This window comes from Pygocentrus nattereri, chromosome 19, assembly GCF_015220715.1.
Source record: "Pygocentrus nattereri isolate fPygNat1 chromosome 19, fPygNat1.pri, whole genome shotgun sequence".
In the NCBI taxonomy this organism is placed as follows: domain Eukaryota; kingdom Metazoa; phylum Chordata; class Actinopteri; order Characiformes; family Serrasalmidae; genus Pygocentrus; species Pygocentrus nattereri.
Window position 1 is genome coordinate 26,106,888 of NC_051229.1, and position 23,711 is coordinate 26,130,598.

The following is a 23,711-nucleotide window of genomic DNA, read 5'->3' on the forward strand; positions in this document are numbered from 1 at the left end:
TTTTTCCATTATCTGACCCAAGTGCATGTAAACTGTTGATCTGATTACTGACAAATTCTGATTTTCAGATGTTATCATATTATTAAGTGCATGTAAACTGTGTTGATCTGATTACTGACTACATCTGATTTTCAGCTGTTATCGGATTATTAAGTGCATGTAAACTGCATTGATTTGATTACTGACAAATTCTGATTTTCAGCTGTTATTGGATTTTTACGTGCATGAAGAGGGTTCTAGATTAGTTTATTTTGAGTACAGTGCAGGATGGAGTGCATGCAAATGAGTTTTACAGTGCAGAACTGAGCGGGTTCTAGATTTGCTTGTTTTATGGTCTAGGATGAATATAGCTTGTTTTAGCAGTGCTGATTATAAAGGGTTCTTGATCAGCTTATAAGGTCCCACAGCGGAGGGCAGCATTGATTTGTTGGTGGTAAATAAGCTGCTGGACACAAGAATGAGACTGCAGAATTAACTAAATGTCCTTTGTTTTAATGGTGTAGAATGAACAGGGTTCTAGGTGTGTTTAGTTTTAAAATGCAGAACGAAGAGTATTTTAGATGTACTCGCCTTAATGGTGCACAATGAGGAATGGTTTGAATGTTCTTGTTTTAACAGTGCAGGACAAAGAGAGATCTGGATGTGCTTATTTCTAAAGTGCAGGTTCTAGATGTGTTCTTAAACACTGCAGATTGAAGAAGATTCTAGACATACTTGATTTAACACTACAGATAGGAACTGTTTAACAATTAAAACAATTTGCTTGTTTTAAAAACAGAACACAGAACAGAACAAGTTCTATATGTGTTTGTTTTAACAATGCAGAAAGAATAAGGTTCTGGAGAGTAAAATAAAGAGGGTTCTTGATGTAATTAATGGAGAGGGTTCTAGATGTGCTTGTTTAAACAGTGCAGAGTGAAGAGCATATTAGATGTGCATGTTTAATTGAGTAGAGTGAAGAGGATTCTAGACGTGCCTGTTTAATCAGTGGAGAATGATGAGGTTCCTAAATTTGTTTGTTTTCAAAGTGCAGAACAGCGCAAGTACTTGTTTTAACAGTGCTGAGCGTAGAAGGTTCTAGATGTGCTTGCTTTAACAGTACAAAATGAAGAACATTCTAAATGTGCTGGTGTAATGGGATAAAAAGGAGGTTGTTAATGTGCTTGTTTAAGCAATATAAAATGAAGAAGGTTCTGTATGTGCTTTATATAACAGTACAGAATAATGAAGGTTCTGGATAGGCTTGAGAGAGATGAAACATAAACATGAACAATGAAGAACATTGTAGGTGTGCTCATTTAATGGTGTAGAATGAAGAGGGATCTAGATGTGCTTGTTTTAACAGTGCAGAATGAAGAGGGTTCTCGGTCAGAGTATAATGTCCCACAGCGGAGGGCAGCATCGATTTGTTGTTGGTAAATAAACTGCTGGACACCACCAGCGGTGGATCAATAGTGTTTGTAGCATCACCAGGAGAGTCTTCTCTCTCTCTCTGCAGAAGCTATCCTCACTTCCTGCAGAGTCAATAGCTTCCCTTAACAACACATATCTACAAAATTTAATTCTGCCTTCATTGCACCCATTTTCCTCTGCACTTCTAGCTAACACTTACATCCCAGCACAGCTATGGACCTGCTCATGCTCTGCCTGTAATGGGATTTTAATAGGGGGAGGACAAACTAACCAAAAAAGCAACAACAAAATCAGAAACACAACAGCAAGCCAAAAGCCCCTCAGTGGAAACCATAATGAAAATTAATATACTACACCACATATTAATATGTTCTCTCAAATGTTTATATATATCAACTTCATAAATGAAGTATACCAGTGGGGACAGCTCTTCTTCCATAACTTCCTTCCATTACGTGTAAATATTTGTCTCTAGAGGTAGAGGTAGAAATATGCTATATTTTAACAGGGTGGCAAACCAAGACATGTAGGCCAGGAAATAACAACATTCAGAAGAGGACAAAGAAAATTACACCCAGGGCATGCAATAAACAGAAAAGGACAGGGGGTAGATGTGTTATTCAAAGAGTGAGTGAGTGAGAGAAAGAGAGAGAGAGAGAGAGAGAGAGAGAGAGAGAGATTATGAGGGATGGATGTCTACACAGGGTGTGAAAAAGATTAGAGCAGGAGGCGATAGCAGGAGAGAGAGTGGAAAGGAGAGTGGGCTAGATGGAGAGAGATATTTTGGGGTGGAGAGAGAGAAAGTGAGGGATGTTGGTGGGGCAAACAGAAAGAATCACACTGCATGACTGTGACCAAAGGGGGAGGGGAGAAGACAGACAGAGAGAAAGAAGAGAGCGAGAAAGAGAAGGAGAGCAACAGTGAGAGAGACTCGCAGGTCTGTGCCAGTGGAGCTCATGCTGAGTGTACATATGTAGAGCAGCAGGAGAGAGTATGTTGCTGGCTGCAGGCCAAAATCCCTACATCAATCATTCACAACACAACTACTCTAAACTCCAGTACACCACACTACACCAAAACACCTCAGTAATAATAAACCGTATGTATTTTATATATAATAATAATAAAAATGCTAATAGTAATATACTAAGTGCAATTCAAGTCCAATATACAACCACAATGCAGTATGTTTTATCCCACTAAAGTCCCAAAAAATCTTATTATAACACAAAATATGCACTATACGCAAACACCTCTGACTATACCTCAGTACAGTCCATTATTCTACTACATCCCACTAATCCCCTGCAATACACTATACCTGTAATATACCACATTATATCTTAAAACACACCATAATACCTAAATGCACCCCAATACACTGACTGACTTTACTAAAAATGGTAACAAATGACACTTATGTTCCCTAACTGGATATCTGAGAGTTTGAAACAGTGTTGTCCACATGAGGTGGATACATGCCAGAGTTAATCTTTTAAATCCTGTGGCGCCCCATTGCACCACTATATGTCTTACTATAGCCAATATACCCCATTATTATTATTATTATACCTGTATATCCCCCAACACCTCCATTATACCCCCCTTTATACTTTAAAGTTTCCTGCTTTACCTCAATATACCACAAACACTCCACTATGCTCTACTACATCATATCATGCACTGTTGGAAATGCAAGGTACTATGCAGGTACATGATTCGTTCATCAAGGTAGAAATTATGTATATGTTCCCTCAAAGGTACAACAATGGTTTTAAGGACCAATTGTGTACCTTAAATAAGTTTTTCCCAGTGGAAAAGTAGATAGTTGTATCTTTTTATAAACTAATGTTTTAAGACAGAACGATGTAATAAAAGCCTGGAGGCGAGGCGGGGTGTGTGGTGTCAGTACATCTTAGAACATATCATTTCAGTGGATTATGGTCCAGTTATATTCCCTGACTAAAGGTACTGGGATGTACCCCTGGGGGTACCACCCTAGTGACAAGAAGGGAACTGCCCCAGTGACAGTGTCATACCTTTTTTTCTGAGAGTGTGGTCCTCTTTGCAAGAAGCAGACACACACAAACACACACACACACACACACACACACACATGCATATGCCTACAAATTGTACTGCTCACTCTCAGTTCTGAAATAAAAAAAATAAAAAAGCAGAAGTATCCGTTCTTGACCTCCTCAGATTCATTAACCATGCAAAAATATGCAGATATACGCACCTATAGAAATCTACCTTTGGGCCAGTGTGTTTCTGAAGATGTTGCTGGTCATATCAGAGTGTATAAGTAGGTCAAAAATGAGCAGCACATGGACAAATATGTATATCGCTGTTGTCAGAAGAAAACCTTGTTTTTTTTTCAGTTTTTGACATAATTTGACGGAGAAGCGGCTTAGAAAATGGATGGATGGATGTCACCCTTGGCTTGGCCACTGGGCCTTGGACACAGATTTTCTGTAAAGCTGCTGACACCAGCTGTTGTAAAAAGCGCTATACAAATAAATACTGACCTTTCACACAAGTATCAGCTCTAAGTCAAATATGCAACCACAGTGAAGTACATCTACTACTAGTGGGGAGATTCCTATTGCATTTCTCTCTCTCTCTCTCTCTCTCTCTCTCTCTCTCTCTCTCTCTCTCTCTCTCTCAAGTCAAGTCAAGAGACTTTTGTCATTCCATTTAAGTACAAGTACACAGCATCTCTCTCTCTCTCTCTCTCTCTCTCTCTCTCTCTGTCTGTCTTTAAGGTGTTTGTATTGTGAACTTGGGCAATGAACTAGTTTTTATTGTGGAAAGCCCCAGTTAGTCTAAAATTTGTGGTTTTACAATTGTTGGTGTTTTGAAAGTGGTCAGCAAACATAACCATCATTCAAGGGGAATTCCACAGTTTGGCCAAAATTCCTGTTCCATCCACACCAAAATTCCACACCATCCAGAGTGGTTTGATGTGAAATGTTTACTTATACAAAAAAATGTACAGATTTATTTACAGTGGTGGTGATATGAACCAGGGGTCATCAGTACAAATACAATAACAAACAGCAAATTTTATTTACTAGCCAAAACCCCCAGTAAACCTACATGAGTTGTTATATGTAATGCTAATAATGGTAAAATAGCAGCAATGTTTTCTTTGGGAGCTATTTTGCCTTACAATTCCCTGCATGTAGCTCTCTGCCATGAATGGCTTTAAAAAATACATCTTAGGGCAAAAGCTTATTGTATGTCCCCTAGAACTGAACATTTTACATCAAAACATTTTAGATACATCTCAACCATTTCATTATACAGAAAAAAAATTCCTCTTTAAGGCAGATCAGTGTAACTCTATGTCTACTGAGCTCTCCTGCTATACACACAATATACCAGCACTTACCATTCTGTTCTTGGATTCCTTACATTTGTTATATATACTTTTATCTATAGTAGACATGTGACAGTTAGCAGTTTAACGATATACTGTGAACTATGGTATAAAAGTCAGTGATAATCATATCTAATCATATGTAATTACTGTAAAATGATTTCAGTGTGTCAATTTTTTTATTTATTTTCATTGCATGTTAGGATAAATTGCATGAATAAAATAAAAGAACATTTTAACACAATATACTGTATGTAAGAGTGTCCCAAATAACTCGAATACTTTAATCCATCTCTGTGAGTCCATGTGAGCAGGTTTGGGTCGGATCACTAAGTCACATGGAAGAAATTCAGGCATCAGATCCACACCCATGCACACATCTGTCTCTGCTAATCATGTCTGAGGCAGCTTTGTATTTTTATTTTTCTTTAAAGTCTGCACACAGCAAACAGAAATTGTTTGTGAGCATTTGTGTCTTGTATTGTGTGTGTGTGTTAATGATTACACTGTGTGTGTGTGTTTTAAAGGCAATATTGTATATGCTGTTTTAATCATTGTGCTGTCTGTGCTCTTACAGATGCTGTGTAATTGGCCACAAAGGAGACAGTAAATCTGTAGGAGATGGTACATATGTGTGTGTATGTGTGCCTTTTATCTTCAAAGCCAACTTACAGTCATTCTATTCTCATCTCTGTGTGTCTTACACACATAGTATATGGTATCCTTCATGGTATGCATCTACATATGTATGTATGTATGTATGTATGTATGTATGTATGTATGTATCTATCTATCTATCTATCTATCTATCATTTCTGTTCATGTGTGTTTGTGTGTGTCTGTATTACATATACTATGAGTGTGTGTTTGTGCACATGTGTGGAGCATACGGTCAGTCTCCATGTTCCTTGTGGATTTTCCCCCCAGTTTTGTACGGTCATCAGTGTCCACCTCCTGAGTCCGGCTTCTGACCTGTCATTTCTCCGCGTGTCCAGCAGTACTGAATGCGTTTGGACTGGAGACACCAGCTCCACACTCAAATCACCACGACACACACTGCTGACATCCACTGTCACCTGTCGAGGAGTGTGTGGTAATGTGTGTGTGTGTGTGTGTCAGAGAAAACAGCAGTTAGCTCAGCAGTGTGTAGCTGTAGAGTAACAATACAATATCCTAGTAACAATATTCATCTTCAAAGAGAGCTCTGTGAAATATTCTATAATCCATGTCAATTTGCATTTCATCATATCTAAAACTTGCAACTATTTGAAAGCATGAACCGTCTTTTGCACACTTCTACAATGAAATGGCTCTTTGTTTGAAATTACATTTCTAGGAATTAATCTTTTAATCAGTATAATTGGTTTGTTGAACTTCAAAAAATGTTCTTCAAAGTCTTAAAGAACCATTTTTGTAAAAATCACCCATTGGAAGATTCAAAAGATTCAAGAACCCAAAAATGGTTCTTGAAAAGCTTCAAACTTCAAAGAAGAAATTTTTGGTTTATTTTTAGAGTGGACCTATTTTGGAATAATATAGAGACCCAAATCCATAAAGTTTGTAGAAAAAATGTTTTTGTACTTGTATTCATTTTAAAACATTGCATAATTAATGTTTTAACTAAATAAATAAATAGCAATGAAAGTGGCAGACTATCTGCAGAAATGTACCTTTCCAGACTGTGAAGGGGATGTTGGCACTTTTCATACCCTTCCCAAGGAACTGAACTATCAACAGGCATAGTTGATGTTCATCTGACACTGAAATAGGCTTCTAGTTCGCCAGCTTTTTCATCAAAATTCCATTCTACCTTTGCATATATGAAAAATTCCAATCTGGATTCAGGCCACATCACAGCACTGAGACAGCTCTAGTTAAGATAACTAATGCTCTTCTTCTTGCCTCTGATCAAGGCTACGTATCCCTGTGCTACTTGACCTCAGCGCAGCTTTCGACACAATAGACCACAATATTCTCCTAGAAAGGTTAGAAAACATGGTTGGAATCACAGGGACAGCCCTATCATGGTTCCAGTCTTACCTAACAGAACATTATCAGTTCATCAGTGTAAACAATTTATCTTCCAGTTATTCAAAAGTAAAATTTGGAATCCCGCAGGGCTCTATTTTAGGACCATTATTATTTACTCTATACATGTTACCGTTAGGCACAGTTATAAGTAACCATGGTATTAACTTTCATTGTTACGCAGACAATACACAGCTCTACATATCAGCCAAGCCTGATGACAAATACAGGTTAAAGAAATTGGAGGACTGTGTAAAAGATGTGAAATGCTGGATGTTACGGAACTTCCTCCTACTAAACAGTAACAAAACAGAGGTTCTCCTTCTGGGTCCTAAATTGGCAAGAAATAAATGACCAGATTTAATTTTAAATCTTGCTGACTTTCCAGTTACACCTGGCTCAGCAGCAAAAAATATTGGCGTCATAATTGACTCAGATTTATCATTCGATCAACACATAGGCAGCATCGCTAGAACAGCTTCTCTACATCTTCACAACATTGCCAAGATAAGAAATGCCCTATCCCTGCCCATAATTTCCCATTATGAGCCATCACGACTACTCAGATCCCAGAGCGCTGGCTTATTAATAGTTCCCAGAATTCATAAGGCTGCAGCTGGGGGAAGAGCTTTTTCTTATAAAGCCCCCAAACTCTGGAATGATCTTGCAGAAAATTTTCGAGACTCAGACACAGTCTCAATCTTTAAGACTAGGCTGAAAACTCACTTGTTTAGTTTAGCTATTGGTAGGTAATGTTCCCCCTTAGATAAAGGCAGCAGATCCAGGGGTCCATGGGCACAGGGAATTATAGTAAACTGAGATGCTGGTGCTGTCGTCCCGCTGCTCGCACACGGTCACTCAGGTTTGTGGACGGTGGAGCGGAGGGATGCCAAACTGTTTCAGAGTGCTGCCGTGTCTGTGTGTCCTTCTGGTTCTCTCCTTTTGGCTAAGCTGTCATAGTCAGATCTGCCGGAATCGTTAGCAACACTCTGTAAATGTTCACATCCCCTGTTTTACGTACAAGCAGACAAAATAAAACTAATTCCTTCTCCCTGCTTTTTTCCGAGTATACAACCACCCACATGTCCAGCCGGACACTGAAGGACGACTGACTGTCAAGGCCTCCTGCTACCCACTTCAGACCAGCTGCCACGCCCCAGCTACCACCACCTGCCTTGGATTAGCTGGCAAACCCTACACTGATGTTCTCATAGACTCCTACCTATTCCTACTACCAATACTACTGCTATTAATATTAGTAGTATAATCACTTGTAAGTAGTTTGACCAGTGGAGGATAGGTCCCCCTGGTGAGCCTGGTTCCTCCCAAGGTTTCTTCCTCAGTTCTGACGGAGTTTTTCCTTGCCACTGTCACCCTGGCTTGCCCACCGGGGGTTGGGGGTTAAGTTTTTTAAGCTTTTACATTTTTACATTTTTTACATTCTTGTTAAAACTCTGTCTTTTCTGGAATTCTGTGAAGCTGCTTTGTGACAACATCTGTTGTAAAAAGCGCTATACAAATAAATTTGATTTGATTTGACCTTAAATCCTACAGCTTGTACAGGTGTCAGAATATAACTGCAGCATGATTTAAGGTGGAACATAAAATTTACAAAACAAGCTGTTAATCAGAAGCCAATTTCAGCACCCACTTCTTTCACAGATTCCCAGACAACTTTAATTTAAAGTTGCTTTGCTCTGCACATTTCACTTCAGTTTCTCAAGCCTTGGACAATATTGAGCAGGCTTCGCTCAACGCTTGACTTTAAGAGAGGGGAAGTTCCAACTTTACTGTACATAGCTTGCCATGCTGTGTGATTTTATCCACTTTTTGACAGCGGAAGCCAGATCAACTTAAATGGACAATTTCATAGTGAGCTAACAACTTTAATTTACTTGACTTGCTTTGTCAGTAAAGCAGCTGTCTTTTCAGAGGTCTATCTTTCCAGAGGTTTGTGGTTTATTTACATTCTGATTTGTCACAAACTTGTCATTTCCAGTGTAAACATCCTGCAGGCCTTACAATGCAATGTGACATTGGATTTGAATGCTCACTTGCTGTTAGGACATAGTATAATTTTGTGTTACAGCTGCTCATAATCCTGAAGCTCTCCACATCTTTCCTAAACATCAGTTTTTTTCTCTCCTTCAGTAACGGTTACACTATCCTTCATTATCGCTTTCAGGTTTTTAACACTGAGCTAGTATTCAGGCGAATGTACTTTGAATGTGAAGCCCCAGATATTCCAAAGTTGTGCCTTAGGGATCTGTAAAAGCGAGACCTGAAACCTTGACAGAGTAGATGTTTCCAAGGCCAAATATAAAATGTCAACCACCCGAGTTAAAAAGTCGGCAGTGATCTGTGTCATCAGAGGTAAGACATAAACTAACAATAAAAATATTTCCATACCTGCACTGCCAGCATACTTTAGCTACGCAGCTTGACAGTTTGCATTGTTTAAGTTTGCTGCTTTTTCTGTCTTTGTGTACATCTCAGCTGTTCGATCATAATTTATATCTTCTTCATTGGGGGTTAATGTTTTGCTTGTCAAGTATGGACTTATGCTTTATAGGGATGTATTGCGCTAGTTGTTGGGTTTATGTTAACCTGTGCTCTAATGCATAATCTTTCTACTGTTTTGTCTCCCAGTCTTAAATTGCCCTGTCCCAACTTTTTGGAGTGTGTTGTAGGTATCAAATTCAGAATTACCATATATTTGCAGAAATCAAAAAAGTTCATAAGTTAAAATATTATATATATATATATATATATATATATATATATGGAAAACTTTGCATCTCCATTTTTTTACTTTTTGACATAATTGGAAAATGTCTGTTAGCCTTTACATTGTATGCAAATTTGATGAAGCATGGATCAAAAGAAATGACCCAAAATGATATGTAAAAAAATGTGGTTCTGTTGACTTACATTAAAAGTAAAGTAGGTTTTTTTCCTTTTTTCTTCTGACATACATACATATATATATATATATATATATATATATATATATACACACTGCTGAAAAAAATAAAGGGAACACTCAAATAACTGAAGATCTGAATAAATGAAATATTCTCATTGAATACTTTGTTCTGTACAAAGTTGAATGTGCTAACAACAAAATCACACAAAAATTATCAATGGAGTCACTTCAAATCAATTATCGATTTGGAGTCACACACAAAATTAAAGTGGAAAAACACACTACAGGCTGATCCAACTTTGATGTAATGTCCTTAAAACAAGTCAAAATGAGGCTCAGTATTGTGTGTGGCCTCCACGTGCCTGTATGACCTCCCTACAATGCCTGGGCATGCTCCTGATGAGGTGGCGGATGGTCTCCTGAGGGATCTCCTCCCAGACCTGGACTAAAGCATCCGACAACTCCTTGACAGTCTGTGGTGCAATGTGGCGTTGGTGGATGGAGCGAGACATGATGTCCCAGATTCAGGTCTGGGGTACGGGCAGGCCAGTCCATAGCTTCAATGCCTTCATCTTGCAGGAACTGCTGACACACTCCAGCTGCATGAGGTCTAGCATTGTCCTGCATTAGGAGGAACCCAGGGCCAACCGCACCAGCATATGGTCTCACAAGGGGTCTGAGAATCTCATCTCGGTACCTAATGGCAGTCAGGCTACCTCTGGCGAGCACATGGAGGGCTGTGCGGCCCTCCAAAGAAATGCCACCCCACACCGTTACTCACCCACTGCCAAACCGGTCATGCTGAAGGATGTTGCAGGCAGCAGATCGCTCTCCACGGTGTCTCCAGACTCTGTCACGTCTCTCACATGTGCTCAGTGTGAACCTGCTTTCATCTGTGAAGAGCACAGGGTGCCAGTGGCGAATTTGCCAATCCTGGTGTTCTCTGGCAAATGCCAAGCGTCCTGCACGGTGTTGGGCTGTGAGCACAACCCCCATCTGTGGACGTCAGGCCCTCATACCATCCTCATGGAGTCGGTTTCTAACCGTTTGTGCAGACACATGCACATTTGTGGCCTGCTGGAGGTCATTTTGCAGGGCTCTTTCAGTGCTCCTCCTGTTCCTCCTTGCACAAAGATGGAGGTAGCGGTCCTGCTGCTGGGTTGTTGCCTTCTTACGGCCTCCTCCACGTCACCTGGTGTACTGGCCTGTCTCCTGGTAGAGCCTCCAGCCTCTGGACACTACGCTGACAGACACAGCAAACCCTTTTGCCACAGCTCGCATTGATGTGCCATCCTGGATGAGCTGCACTACCTGAGCCACTTGTGTGGGTTGTAGAGTCCATCTCATGCGACCATTAGTGTGAAAGCACCACCAACATTCAACAGTGACCAAAACATCAGCCAGAAAGCATCGGTACTGAGAAATGGTCTGTGGTCCCCACCTGCAGAACCACTCCTTTATTGAGTGTGTCTTGCTAATCGCCAGTAATTTCCACCTGTTGTCTATTCCATTTGCACAACAGCTGTGAAACTGATTGTCAATCAGTGTTGCTTCCTAAGTGGACAGTTTGATTTCACAGAACTTTGATTTACTTGGAGTTATATTGTGTTGTGTAAGTGTTCCCTTTATGTTTTTGAGCAGTGTATAAATATATATATATATATATATATATATATATATATATATATATATATATATATATATATTCAATGTGAACAAGTTGGGGTGAAACAGAAAGCCGTGATTTGTAAACTGTAAATATTTTAATATTTTATAGATGACATTGAGACCATTTTGAGGACTAAAGTACAGATTCTTAACTTGTAATTCACACCACATTTGTGTTGTGAATTAAACAAACAGACAGGTCTGTTGATATAGAATGTAAATTGGTTCAACACCTAATTCATTATTCAACCATGTATGTAATTTATAGGGATACTCAATTATAAATAATAATACATTATAATTATAGAATGTAATTACAAAGCTTATCAAAATGGCAATAATAACTAAATGTTAAAGAAGAGCACACAAAGCAAATTTGGTGTGTGTGTGCCGTAAATATGTGTGCATGCATGTGGGTGTATGTGTAGGTGCTGAATTGTGTGTGTGTGTGTGTGTGTGTGTGTGTGTGTGAAGTGTAGGAGGATTATTGACAAGACCTTAAGTCTCATTTAACACAAACAATTTGACCAAAGCTTCATATACTTATGAAAAATTTGCATACTTGGCACACACACCTGTAAGTAATTACTGATAACATCCACCACCAACATTATCTGCATCAAATTAGTGAACCAGAATAAACTATACATGCCTTAAAAGTGCCTTGGAGGAAGAACTAACTCAAACGAGAAATCCTACAGTTAGCATAAACAATAAGACCAAACTTATGTGGACACCCGAGCATCACAACCTAAATGAGCTTGACATCTGTTTCCAAAACATGGAGTTCTTTTTGTGGCTTTTGTGGCTATAATAGCCTTCACTCTTCCAGGAAGGTGTGTCTGTGGGAATGCATTGTGATGGGCCTGCGTTATTACAGGCCTGTGCCATTAAAAGTGGTGTTGTAGTGGTTGGGGCTGAAGGCCTCATCAAGAACATTATTTACACCTGTGTGCTGTGCTTGTGGGAGAGCTTCTCTTTTGTTTTGTGGTTTGTGTCCTGGGCAGTTTTCTTTAGTTCTTTTGGGCATTATGCTTCAGTTTGTTTGTTTATTTTGGAGTTATTGTGGTCTTCCGGTTTTTGTCCTTGAGATTTTTGCACCAGAAACGTAAGTTTATTTCTTATTAAAATATTTTTTTTTATTTATTCACTGTGTGCTTCCCTTTTATTTGTCATGATAATGAGCCAGTCATGACAATGTGCCTATTTAGTCAAAAGAGCATTTGTGAGCTCTGGCACTGATATTGGTCAAGAAGGCCTGGCTTGCCAATTGATGTTTCAGTTCATCTGAAAGGTGTTCAGCAGGGTTGGGGCCAGTGCTCTGTGCAGGCCACTGGAGCTCTGCCACATCATCTTGTCATACAAGAGAACACTGAGTCTACCACTCCAGCTGGCGCTTGGCATTGCACATAGTGATCTTGGATTTGGGTGTGGCTTCTTGGCTATAGAATTTTTTATTATTTAATGAAACATTAAATTCCCTTCACAATTGTGCTTCCAGAAACAGCTTGGAATTGCTTGAGAGACACATTAGAGGATAGACCATTTTTATGTGCCACACACTTCAGCACTCTTCCCCACTCTAAGTTTAAATGGTCTACTGCTTTGTGACTGAACTGTTGTTGCTCCTAGATTCTTCCATTTTACAATAAAAGTATGTGCAGTTAACTGGTGCAGTTCTAGCAGGGCAGAAATTTCACAAACATTTAAAGTCACTGAGCTCTTCAGTATGACCTATTCTACTGCCAGTGTATATGTACATGCTCACTTTTAACCATATAGTGTACATAGATTAAAAGCTGAAGAAAAAAAACAAACAATTTTTATATCATTTTTAAACAATGACATTTAATATAATTGTCAACTTTGCAGGCAATTGAGCTTTTCATGCAAAGCTTTTCATACAATTGCATTCTTTTGGAGCTACTGTTGCAAAGTTGGACTTCAGACAGTTAACAGCTAGCAGAAATCCCATGTCACTTAATGAGGAGCTGCAGCAATCTTCTTTATTAGTTACTTTATAGGGCAAATTGGTATTATGTCACAACAAAAAGAACTTACTTATGAGCAGATAATGCTGGCACGATTTTGTAACAATCTTCATTGTTAAGTGAGAGTTATTTAATCAAAATATTGGAGAAAAACATTTTTTCAAATCTTTGTTCTTGTGATGAAACATCTAAACACAGAGATATTGTGTACCTCTACATGTTTGCTATTAAACACTGGCAAACTTTTCCACTGCAGTAAAATCACACTAAGGCAAAGGGGCTCCAAAGCACGGCAGCATTTATTTGCAGTTTCATGCAATGAAATTAAATGATAAAATAAGGACAACTGGGGGAGCCATGGCAGAGATAAAGCAAAGAGCACTTTATGCTCCTTTATTAATGCTAATATCTTGATTATGAGACAACTAACTAAACTCATATGGTAACAGTGTGGTAACTGAAACTCTGCAGTGTGTAGTTTTTGTAGTCTGACAATGTGATGGCTGTGGAGTGTTTTAATTCGGTACATATCTGTAGTACGTGTAGTTTTAACAGGAGTGAATGGTCTTGTGTAACTGGCTCATGACACGGCTGTGCAGTGTTGTTATTGTTACTGAGTGTGCCTTGTGAGGTGTGCATTTGGGGAAATAATATAGATATTTTACACTGAACCTATCATTCAACCAAATCAATCCTGCACATTACTTTACCTCCACTTGGAAAACTAATGCAGCAAGAATAAGGTCAAAGCCATGTTTTAAATTATAGACCTGCTATTAATTGCTGAATGTAATTTTACAGGCAATTAATATTAAAGATTGAAGAGTGTGTTTGTAAATGCTGAAATTATTTAATGTTTTATTTAAAAAAACATTATTTAAAATAAATATATTTAGTATCTTAGCTGATGGAAATATTACTAAAGCTCACAGGCTGCACTAAAATCATTGTCCTATTTTCAATTTAAAACTAACTGAAATGTGCAGACATTATGGGGAAAAGAAGTGAGAAACAGGGAAATAACTTCTACCAAATATGAGCATATACACACACACACACACACACACACACACACACTCAAAAAATGAACTATGGAGGTAATTTATTAAAATTGCTATTGCATTTTATGTTTATGCTGATGGTATTCCATCTCAGTGCAAATTGTAGGCATGTGTGTCATTAAGTTCATGAAATCAATTTTTTGGATATTTTTAATGTAATGTCACATACCTGCACATGTTCCAATGTGTTTATCTCATTGCGCTGCCCCTTGCAGGCCTCTGACCGAACAGCCATGCTGACCTTTCCTCCAGATGGAAGGATACTGAAGAGGAGTTTAAACACTTCATCAAACACATATTCCTTCTGCCATTCTAATACACACACACACACACACACACACACACACACAAACACACACACACACACACACACACACACACACACACATTCATCCATTTTCCTGAAACCTACCGTACAGGTTGAAGGGCCACACTCTCCTCACACTTCCTCTGATCCTCTACTGACTGAAACTGCAAAGCCTTCTGCACCATCAGAGCAGCATCCAAAAGACCAAATCCATACCTAGAGAGATGGTTGAGAGAGAAGTTGGTCAAATTTGTGTCTTGCTTATATTTTTTGACAGTGTATAAAAATGTGGTCTAAAAATGGACAACAATTCAGGTGAAGTTTAGGTTTCCCATCATCAGGAAGTTACAAGTTTGATCCTGGGCAATGTCACAGCCATATGTGGCCAGGAATCCTAAAGAGCATAATTGGCCTTACTGTCTTTGGGTGGACAGGGTGGTGGATAAGATTCTCCCCACTTCATTCAGCATGATGCTAGCCACATCAGATGTCTGCTTGCCAACATAACAGAACTGGCAATTAAAAAGGAGCAACCTGAACGTAAATTCAACATAATTTCATTTTTAAAATTATTGCAACCACTCCCACCCAGACCGACAGTGAAATCATGTTTAAAAGGCCACCAAATGTTGTGTTACAAGTTTTTTCTTTGCCAGCCAAACTAGACACACTCAACATGGCTGTGGAGACGTGTGCATCTGAGACAGGTCAGTTTGAGCTGAAATCTCCCCATTTGGTTGGAACTACACCAAAGGGGGGGGGGGGGGGGCTCAAGAGCAATAAAAAGTTCATTGCATCCAAGTTAACCCACATGCTCTATTCCCATGATAAGACTGATCCCAAGACTGACATTAGCTGAATTTCCTAAGGTTTCACTATAGTTCTATCAGTAGTCAGTAGTTTTTTGACTCAGTATGTTTGAATATCTTAAGGGTTAAGGGTTAACTTAAGGGTTTTTATAGGAGTATTGTTACTTGAGTTATTATTAAACCCAAGTATTAATACTTTTACTTGAGTATGGGTTTAGGGAACTCTACACACCTCTGGAAACAACTACATACTCCATGTCAGCTGACTGACTGCATTTGATGAAAGGACTACATTTGTCAAATTTGATTTTTGGCTGAACTATTGCTTTATGTCTCTGTTGCATTTACAATATCTTTCAGATCTGTCCATACCTCCTTAGAGGTGCATGTGTATATGTGTGTCTATGTGTGTGATGATAGGTCTCTTGAATGATACTCTGCTTTTCCAAATGTAGAGGCACTAAGTCGTGGGCTGAGATGATGATGCTCCTCTGCCACAATCACTCCCTATTCTCACTTAGATCAGCAATTACACACAGAACTGATTTACACACCAGCCGAATCAGACTCTATTATTCACTCAGAGCTAAGGAGTTACACACACCAACATGGAGTCATGACTCTGGCTACAACACACACACACACACACACACACACACACACACACACATACTGAGGTAAGGTGTTAAGTGCATGCCAGAGACTGCAGTGTAAATGAGTTGTGATTAGGCTGAAATAAGACCCCTTGTGGCTTTCTGGTAGAAACAGATCAAACAACACCTAAAATAGAGCCTGTGAGACACTCACACACTGGATTGATCTAGAAACACTTATTTGTTCATTTCTGAATCTGTTTTCAGAATCCGTGTTGCCAGATCAGGGTTTTAAGATCAGTGCTCCAAGATCAGTGTTCCTGGATCAGCATTTCTGGATCAGTGTTCCTGGATCAGCATTGGAACAGTGTTTCTGTTGTTGCTGTATCAAAGTCCTGAATCATTACTCACAGATCACAGTGCCCGGCCATTGATCCTGTATCAGTGTTCTTGCATCACTGTTTCTCAATTGTTGATCCTGGAACTGCATTTCTGGATCCTGGATCATTGCTCCCAGTTTTGTGATCCCGGACCAATGTTACTGGATCAAAATATTAGAATATTGCCCCTGGACCACAGTTCCTTAATCTGTGTTCTTGGATCAGTGTTCCCAGATCATTATTTTTGGATAAGTAGTATGGATAAGGACCAGTGTTCCTGGATGATGAATCTTTTGGGATCAGTGTTTCTGGATTAGTGCTCCTGGTCAATGCCCCTACATCAGTGTTCCTTGATCAGTGTTGCGTGATCAGAGTCCTGGATCAGTGTTCCTGCATTGATGCTCCTTGATCAGGGTTTCTGTATCCGAGACTTGGATCAGTGTGTATGGATTAGTGTTGCTGGATCAGATTCCCTGACATTTTTTTTTCTAGCATTCTAACTTATTTTCTCTGGAAGATCAAAAGCTTTAAAGTGACAAAAAAAACTGCAAGAAAAGATCATCAAGTCAAAAATCAAAAATAGTACAACCCCAATTCCAGTTAAGTTGGGACGTTGTGTAAAACATAAATAAAAACAGAATACGACGATTTGCAAATCCTTTTCAAGACAAGATATTTAATGTTCAAACAGATAAACTTTATTGTTTTTTGCAAATATTCACTCATTTTGAATTTGATGTCTACAACACGTTCCAAAGAAGTTGGGACAGGGGCAACAAAAGACTGGGAAAGTTGAGGAATACTCAAAAAACACCTGTTTTGGAACATTCCAAAGGCAACCCTGAAAGGCTCAGTTGTTCACAAGCAAGGACGGGGCGAGGTTCACCACTTTGTGAGCAACTGCGTGAGCAAATAGTCCAACAGTTTAAGAACAATGTTTCTCAATGTGCAGTTGCAAGGAATTTAGGGATTTCATCATCTACAGTCCATAATATCATCAAAAGATTCAGAGAATATGGAGAAATCTCTGCAAGTAAGCAGCAAGGCAGAAAACCAACGTTGAATGCCATGACCTTCGATCCCTCAGACGGCACTGCATTAAAAACCGGCATAATTCTCTAATGGATATTACCACATGGACTCAGGAACACTTCAGAAAACCATTGTCAGTGAACACAGTTTGTCGCTCCATCCACAAGTGTAAGTTAAAACTGTGCCATGCAAAGCGAAAGCCATATATCAACAACACCCAGAAACGCTGCCGGCTTCTCTGGGCCCAAGCTCATCTGAGATAGACTGACGCAAAGTGGAAAAGTGTCCTGTGGTCTGACGAGTCCACATTTCAAATTGTTTTTGGAAATCATGGACGTCGTGTCCTCCGGGCCAAAGAGGAAAAGGACTGTCTGGATTGTTATCAGTGCAAAGTTCAAAAGCCAGCACCTCTGATGGTATGGGGGTGTGTTAGTGCCTATGGCATGGGTAACTTGCACATTTCTGGCACCATTAATGCTGAAAGGTACATACAGGTTTTGGAGCAACATATGCTGCCATCCAAGAAACTTCTTTTTCAGGGATGTCCCTGTTTATTTCAGCAAGTCAATGCCAAGCCACATTCTGCACGTGTTACATCATTGTGGCCTCGTAGTAAGTGCGGGTACTAGACTGGCCTGCCTGCAGTCCAGACCTGTCTCTCATTGAAAATGTGTGGCGCATTATGAAGCACAAAATTCGACAATGGAGACCCCGGACTGTTGAGCAACTGAAGTTGTACATCAAGCAGGAATGGGAAAGAATTCCACCTACAAAGGTTCAACAATTAGTGTCCTTAGTTCCCAAACACTTATTGAGTGTTGTTAAAAGGAAAGGTGATGTAACACAGTGGTAAACATGCCCCTGTCCCAACTTCTTTGGAATGTGTTGCAGGCATCAAATTCAAAATGAGTGAATGTTTGTAAAAAACAATAAAGTTTATCCATTTGAACATTAAATATTTTGTCTTTGTAGTGTATTCAATTGAATACAGGTTGAAAAGGATTTGCAAATCATCGTATTCTGTTTTTATTTATGTTTTACACCACATCCCAACTTCATTGGAATTGGGCTTGTATTATAAATGATGTCCACACAGAAATAAAAAAAATGAAAGGAAATTAAACGTTACAAATATGATACAAATAAAATGCAATACAAATACAATATTCAATAAACAACATAGCAGACCACCAGTTACATGGTGCACCCTGGCTTAAAATACATGCATACAAAAACACAAAAATAGGGGGAGAAAGAGAGGGAGTATGGGAGTGTGAAAAAGAGGGTGTGAGAGAATGTGAGAGTGTGTGTGAGAGCTGGAGTGAGGGAGTGACAGGCCCAGTGCCATATTATCTAGCCTTCAGTCTGTAGCTGCATATATCACATCTGGAATCCAAATAAATCCTTTCATTTCTCCCTCTCTCCTCTTTCTCTCTCTCGCCATCTCCCTCCCTCGTTCTCAGCAGAAGACCCTTTTCCCTCTCTGACCTCCCCTGGACCACATCCAGGAGTCATACACGCCATCTGCTTGTGGAGGGGAGCATTGGTGTGTATGAATGATGAACAGAACTAAAGATGATTCTAAAACAGCTATTCGGGAAGTTTTGAGAACGAGTAAAGTTATAATAAAATGAATATGCAGAATAATGTTATAATCACATTAGTATCTAGTAAAATGTTATAATAAAGTTCACCAGAATAAAGTTATAATAAAATGAATACCTAGAATAATGATATAAATAATAAAATCATGAATGAAGTTAAAATTGATAGCTGTCTATTTGAAAACCAGTGTTAATGTATTCCAAACATCTGCAGTATTGTGCGAAAGGCACCCAAGACACATTTTCAAAATCTATTTATTTGTGTTTATTTGCTGAGAAAAGTGTTAATATTTGAATAAACAAAATGTATAAAACATTGATAATGATTATATATATATATATATATATATATATATATATATATATATATATGTATATAAACTAAGTGCATACAGTACTGTGCAAAAGTTTTAGGAACCCAAGACACTTTGAAAATCTAATAGCTGAGAAAAGTGAAGTGTTATTATTTGAATAAACAAAATGTATACAATATTAATTAATAATGATTGTTATATTAATTTGTATTTTATTTAATTATTATTTATATTAATAAATAATAAATAGTGATTTTCTGGATGTTACCCATTTTCAAACCTCTCCTCGAGGAAGCCCAGTATTATATGTAGTTAAAAAGCAACTCCTGGTTTGACCAATCAGTGCTTCAGTAAATTGTGCTCATGATGTAATTGATGATATTAACAAGTCTCTGTGGTGGCTGTGAAGGTGTCAAGGAAAAATATGGACCAAAGAAATTCTTGTTACTTTTTATTGTTTTTATGTTTATTTGAATTATGAATATGACTTTAGTACACAGGACTGTTTACTGAAGTTGTATATGGACCAAATGCTCCTATTATCATGTATAGCAGTGTTGACTGAGCATGTTTATGGACTAATATCTCTTATATTTAAAAGTGGGGATGTAAGGGTTATACATAATTAAAATAGTCTAGCAAGTAATCTAATCTGCAGTTTCTGCTAAATACACCACACATCACAGGGCAAAAGCCACTGACTGATTTGTACAAAATAAACCTTACAGTTCCCAATCAGGTCCTTTTTCTTATGCCCTCAGAACCTGATTATCACTGTCCCTGGTGTTGGCTCCAGCAGTAACAGCACAAAATCTCTACACAATCTAATTCAATCTAAAGCCCTGTGTCAGAAGCACACAAATGGTACAGTAGCAAGTCGTTTACTTTCAAACTGATTCACACAAACTACATGCACACCAATACATGCCCTATTGAAATTGGGTTAGTTTATCAAGGGAATGTCTGTAAGCAATTTTTCTACATATCTCCTCAGTGATAAAACAGGCTACTGTATAAACCAACTCTAAATTGCTGGGCATACCGAGCCAGAATATATGTGTAGAGCTGTAAATAGTGCACATCATTGACTGGACAAATACAATTGTCATAGAATCATCATACAATGCCACTTGAGTTAGACAGCTAATGTCTGTGGCTCTCACACAAAACAATTGGAGAGTAAACAATTTTTTTACTCTTAACAGCATCATGTGACCACCAGAAAACACTGCCTACTTTCACTTTTCTGTTGTTCTGTTATGTGATGGGAAATGAACATAGGCACTTGACCAAGATGCTCTGCAGATAGCTTTGAGTACCGATAGTAACCCTACTGTACTGTATTGCCCTGCCCAGTGCATAAACACTGCTGAAGTACTATATTTGGAAAATGCACTAACTCTAACACTGATAAGAGAATTTTGGGTCCTGTAGGGTGTTTTTCTGGCCTGGTAAGATCCTTATTGGGTCATTTTTCAGGACGTGTGTATTTCTGTAGGTGCGACTCTAGGGTCTGCACTCTCTGTGACAGCTAATTGTGTGGAGAAAAGTGGCAGAAGGACAGTTTATTTCTTATTTCTCCAACCCTGTGTGGTACAAAACTCCTGCAGAGACAGTTCCAGTTCCTGCATGTAAGAGCTGTGCTATTAAAACTGCTTACTACGATTGTCACGATTGGCCCCTCCCAGTCATCCATGTGCTTTTGTTTTGGTTTCAGTCTTCCATGTGCTTTTGTTTACTTGCCCATGTGCTTTCTTTGTTTTGATTCTTCCCTGTCCTGTCCTCCTTATTTCTTTACTCCGCCCCTGATTGTAACCACCTGTTTTCCACCTGTGTCATATTAACCGTCATCTCTGTTGTATTTGAGCCCTGTGTTTTCCCTAGTTGTTTGCTGGTCTTTGTATTGTTTGATGTGTAGTTCAGTGTTTCTGTTTATTATGTCTGCATCCCAATCTCTCCATGTTGGCTCTCTTACTCAGGACTGTTCTGAACCCGAACCTGGATTTGCCCCAAATAAATCTTGTTTATCTCTGCATTTGCATCCACCTCCTCATCACTCCCAAACATTACAACAATAAATGCTACTGTTGTAGTGTACTGATGCAGCAGACACATTCTGGCACCCCAGAGGAAAGAAATGGACCTTAATATATTGAGACGACATTAAACTAAGATAATACGTTGGTTATCACAATTTTTTAACTGAGTAGCATTAGTGTCCAAGGCAAAACTAAAACCAGGAATGGCCGAGACCGAAACAAGACCAAGACCTTATTAAGACCCATGGCTACAGTCACTACTAATGGGCTCACCTCCCAGAGTTTTACACTGCAGAGGGTCACTAGACAAGGATGCTCATTGTCTCCATCTTTATTCTCAATTTTTATAGTACCATTAGCAGCAGCAATCAGACACAATAGAAACATCAAAGGCTTAATTACACAAAACACACAACATAAGATCAGCCTCTATGCAGATGATGTATTGTTATACCTACAGGGTCTATGTAACTCTCTACAAGAGACAATAGCACTTATGAATACATTCTCCAAAATATCTGGCTATTCAATAGACTGGAACAAATCTACAATTCTGTCAATCTATAAAGGTGGTCGTAATGGGGTACTCCAAACCCTATTCCCTGCCTTTACCATTGGCAACGTTAAATACCTAGGCATCACTATATGCTTAGAACTCTCAGAGATGTTTCCCCTTAATTTCAAACCACTGCTGAAAACTATAGAAGACGATCTACAACGCTGGATGCACTTACCTATTTTTTTACTTGGTAGAATAGCAGCTATAAAAATGTCAATCCTCCCAAAAATAAATTACCTATTTACAATGACATCTGTTCAACCACCCACTAACTGGTTCAAATCATTAGACTCTGCAATAACTAAATTTTATTGTAAAAATAAAAAGCCAAGAATTAAACTTTCAACATTACAAAAAAGCAAAGAACTAGGGGGATTGAAAGTACCAAATTTTTCTATATATTATCTGGCAAGCCAACTGCTATATATATATATATATATATATATATATATATATATATATATATATATATATATATATATATGTGGACATATCCTGAACAAAACTATCATTCATGGTTAGAAATAGAGCAGGAAATCTGCAAGGAAATATCTGTATCAAACCTTCCATTCATTAATCACTAAATAAAACAGCATGCATGTTTCCGCAATGCTGTCATATCCACAACTCCACACCTTAGCACCATGTAAATACACCCCAATTTGGCACAATCCCAGCTTCCTGCTTAATAACTCACCATTAAACTTCACTACATGGAAAAAGAAAGGGATCACACATCTGCATCATGTTTTTAAGGATGACACATTTATCTCGTTTGAAGATTTGGTCCAGATATTCAATATCAGGAAAGATCAATACTTACAATATTTTCAACTCAAATTTGTAATGAAGTCTAAAATAAATATTACTAGTAACCATCTTCACCCACCCAAACTACTTGAAGCCATTGGTTAAACAAAAACTAATAAGAAATTGCTTTCAAAATTCTATAAACTTCTCGCTAATCGGGATAGTACTATTGTACTTCCAACTTTAAAATGGGAAAAAGATCTCAGAATTTCTCCTAGCATTGACTTTTGGACTCATCTATGTCACACTAACACACACACACGCACACATACCTGCACTGACCACCTAACCCCAATCCTCTGTTATTTACTATTTTTGGTAATTCTCTTGGTTATTTTAGTTAAAAAATGCCAAAAGTTGTAAATGTTGAATGTTGTTTTTTTTCCTTTCTCTCTCTCTTCCTTCCTTTCTCTTTTTTTCTTTCCTTATTTCTAATGGTGTAATAAAAATAAAGAATAAAGTCGTCCTCCAAACGTGGTCGTGGCGGTCCAAAAAAAAAAAGATTTTATTACAGAATATAATAAACAAATAAATACATAAATAAACAATGTGATATTATAAAAAGTGAATATTATGGTTTATATTTTGTTAAATATAACATTAAATAACATATAGCCTAAAATGATTGTGATTATTATTATTATATTACAGTCTAACTTTGCATTGTAATTGGAAGCCAATGATGGTGAGGTTATTCTCTGATCTACTTCTCATACACGTATTTAGAATCAGCACCTAAAGTCAACTGAACATAAACCAAACAACATACATCCATTTTATCATTCAATAAAA

The 23,711-nt window shown here is 38.3% G+C and overlaps 1 protein-coding gene across 2 annotated transcripts in view; it reads right to left on the minus strand.

The window, feature by feature from the left end:
* LOC108411523 (PC3-like endoprotease variant B) overlaps window positions 1-23,711 on the minus strand; it is a 219,783-nt gene that overhangs the window by 18,493 nt on the left and 177,579 nt on the right. For both annotated transcript variants that reach the window (XM_017683140.2, XM_037530903.1), the window contains exons 14-16: window positions 14,885-14,995; window positions 14,642-14,735; window positions 5,689-5,874 (exon numbers count right to left, since the gene is read on the minus strand). In XM_017683140.2, coding sequence (XP_017538629.1) covers window positions 5,689-5,874; window positions 14,642-14,735; window positions 14,885-14,995 — 391 coding nt within the window. The remainder of the gene's footprint in view (window positions 1-5,688; window positions 5,875-14,641; window positions 14,736-14,884; window positions 14,996-23,711) is intronic.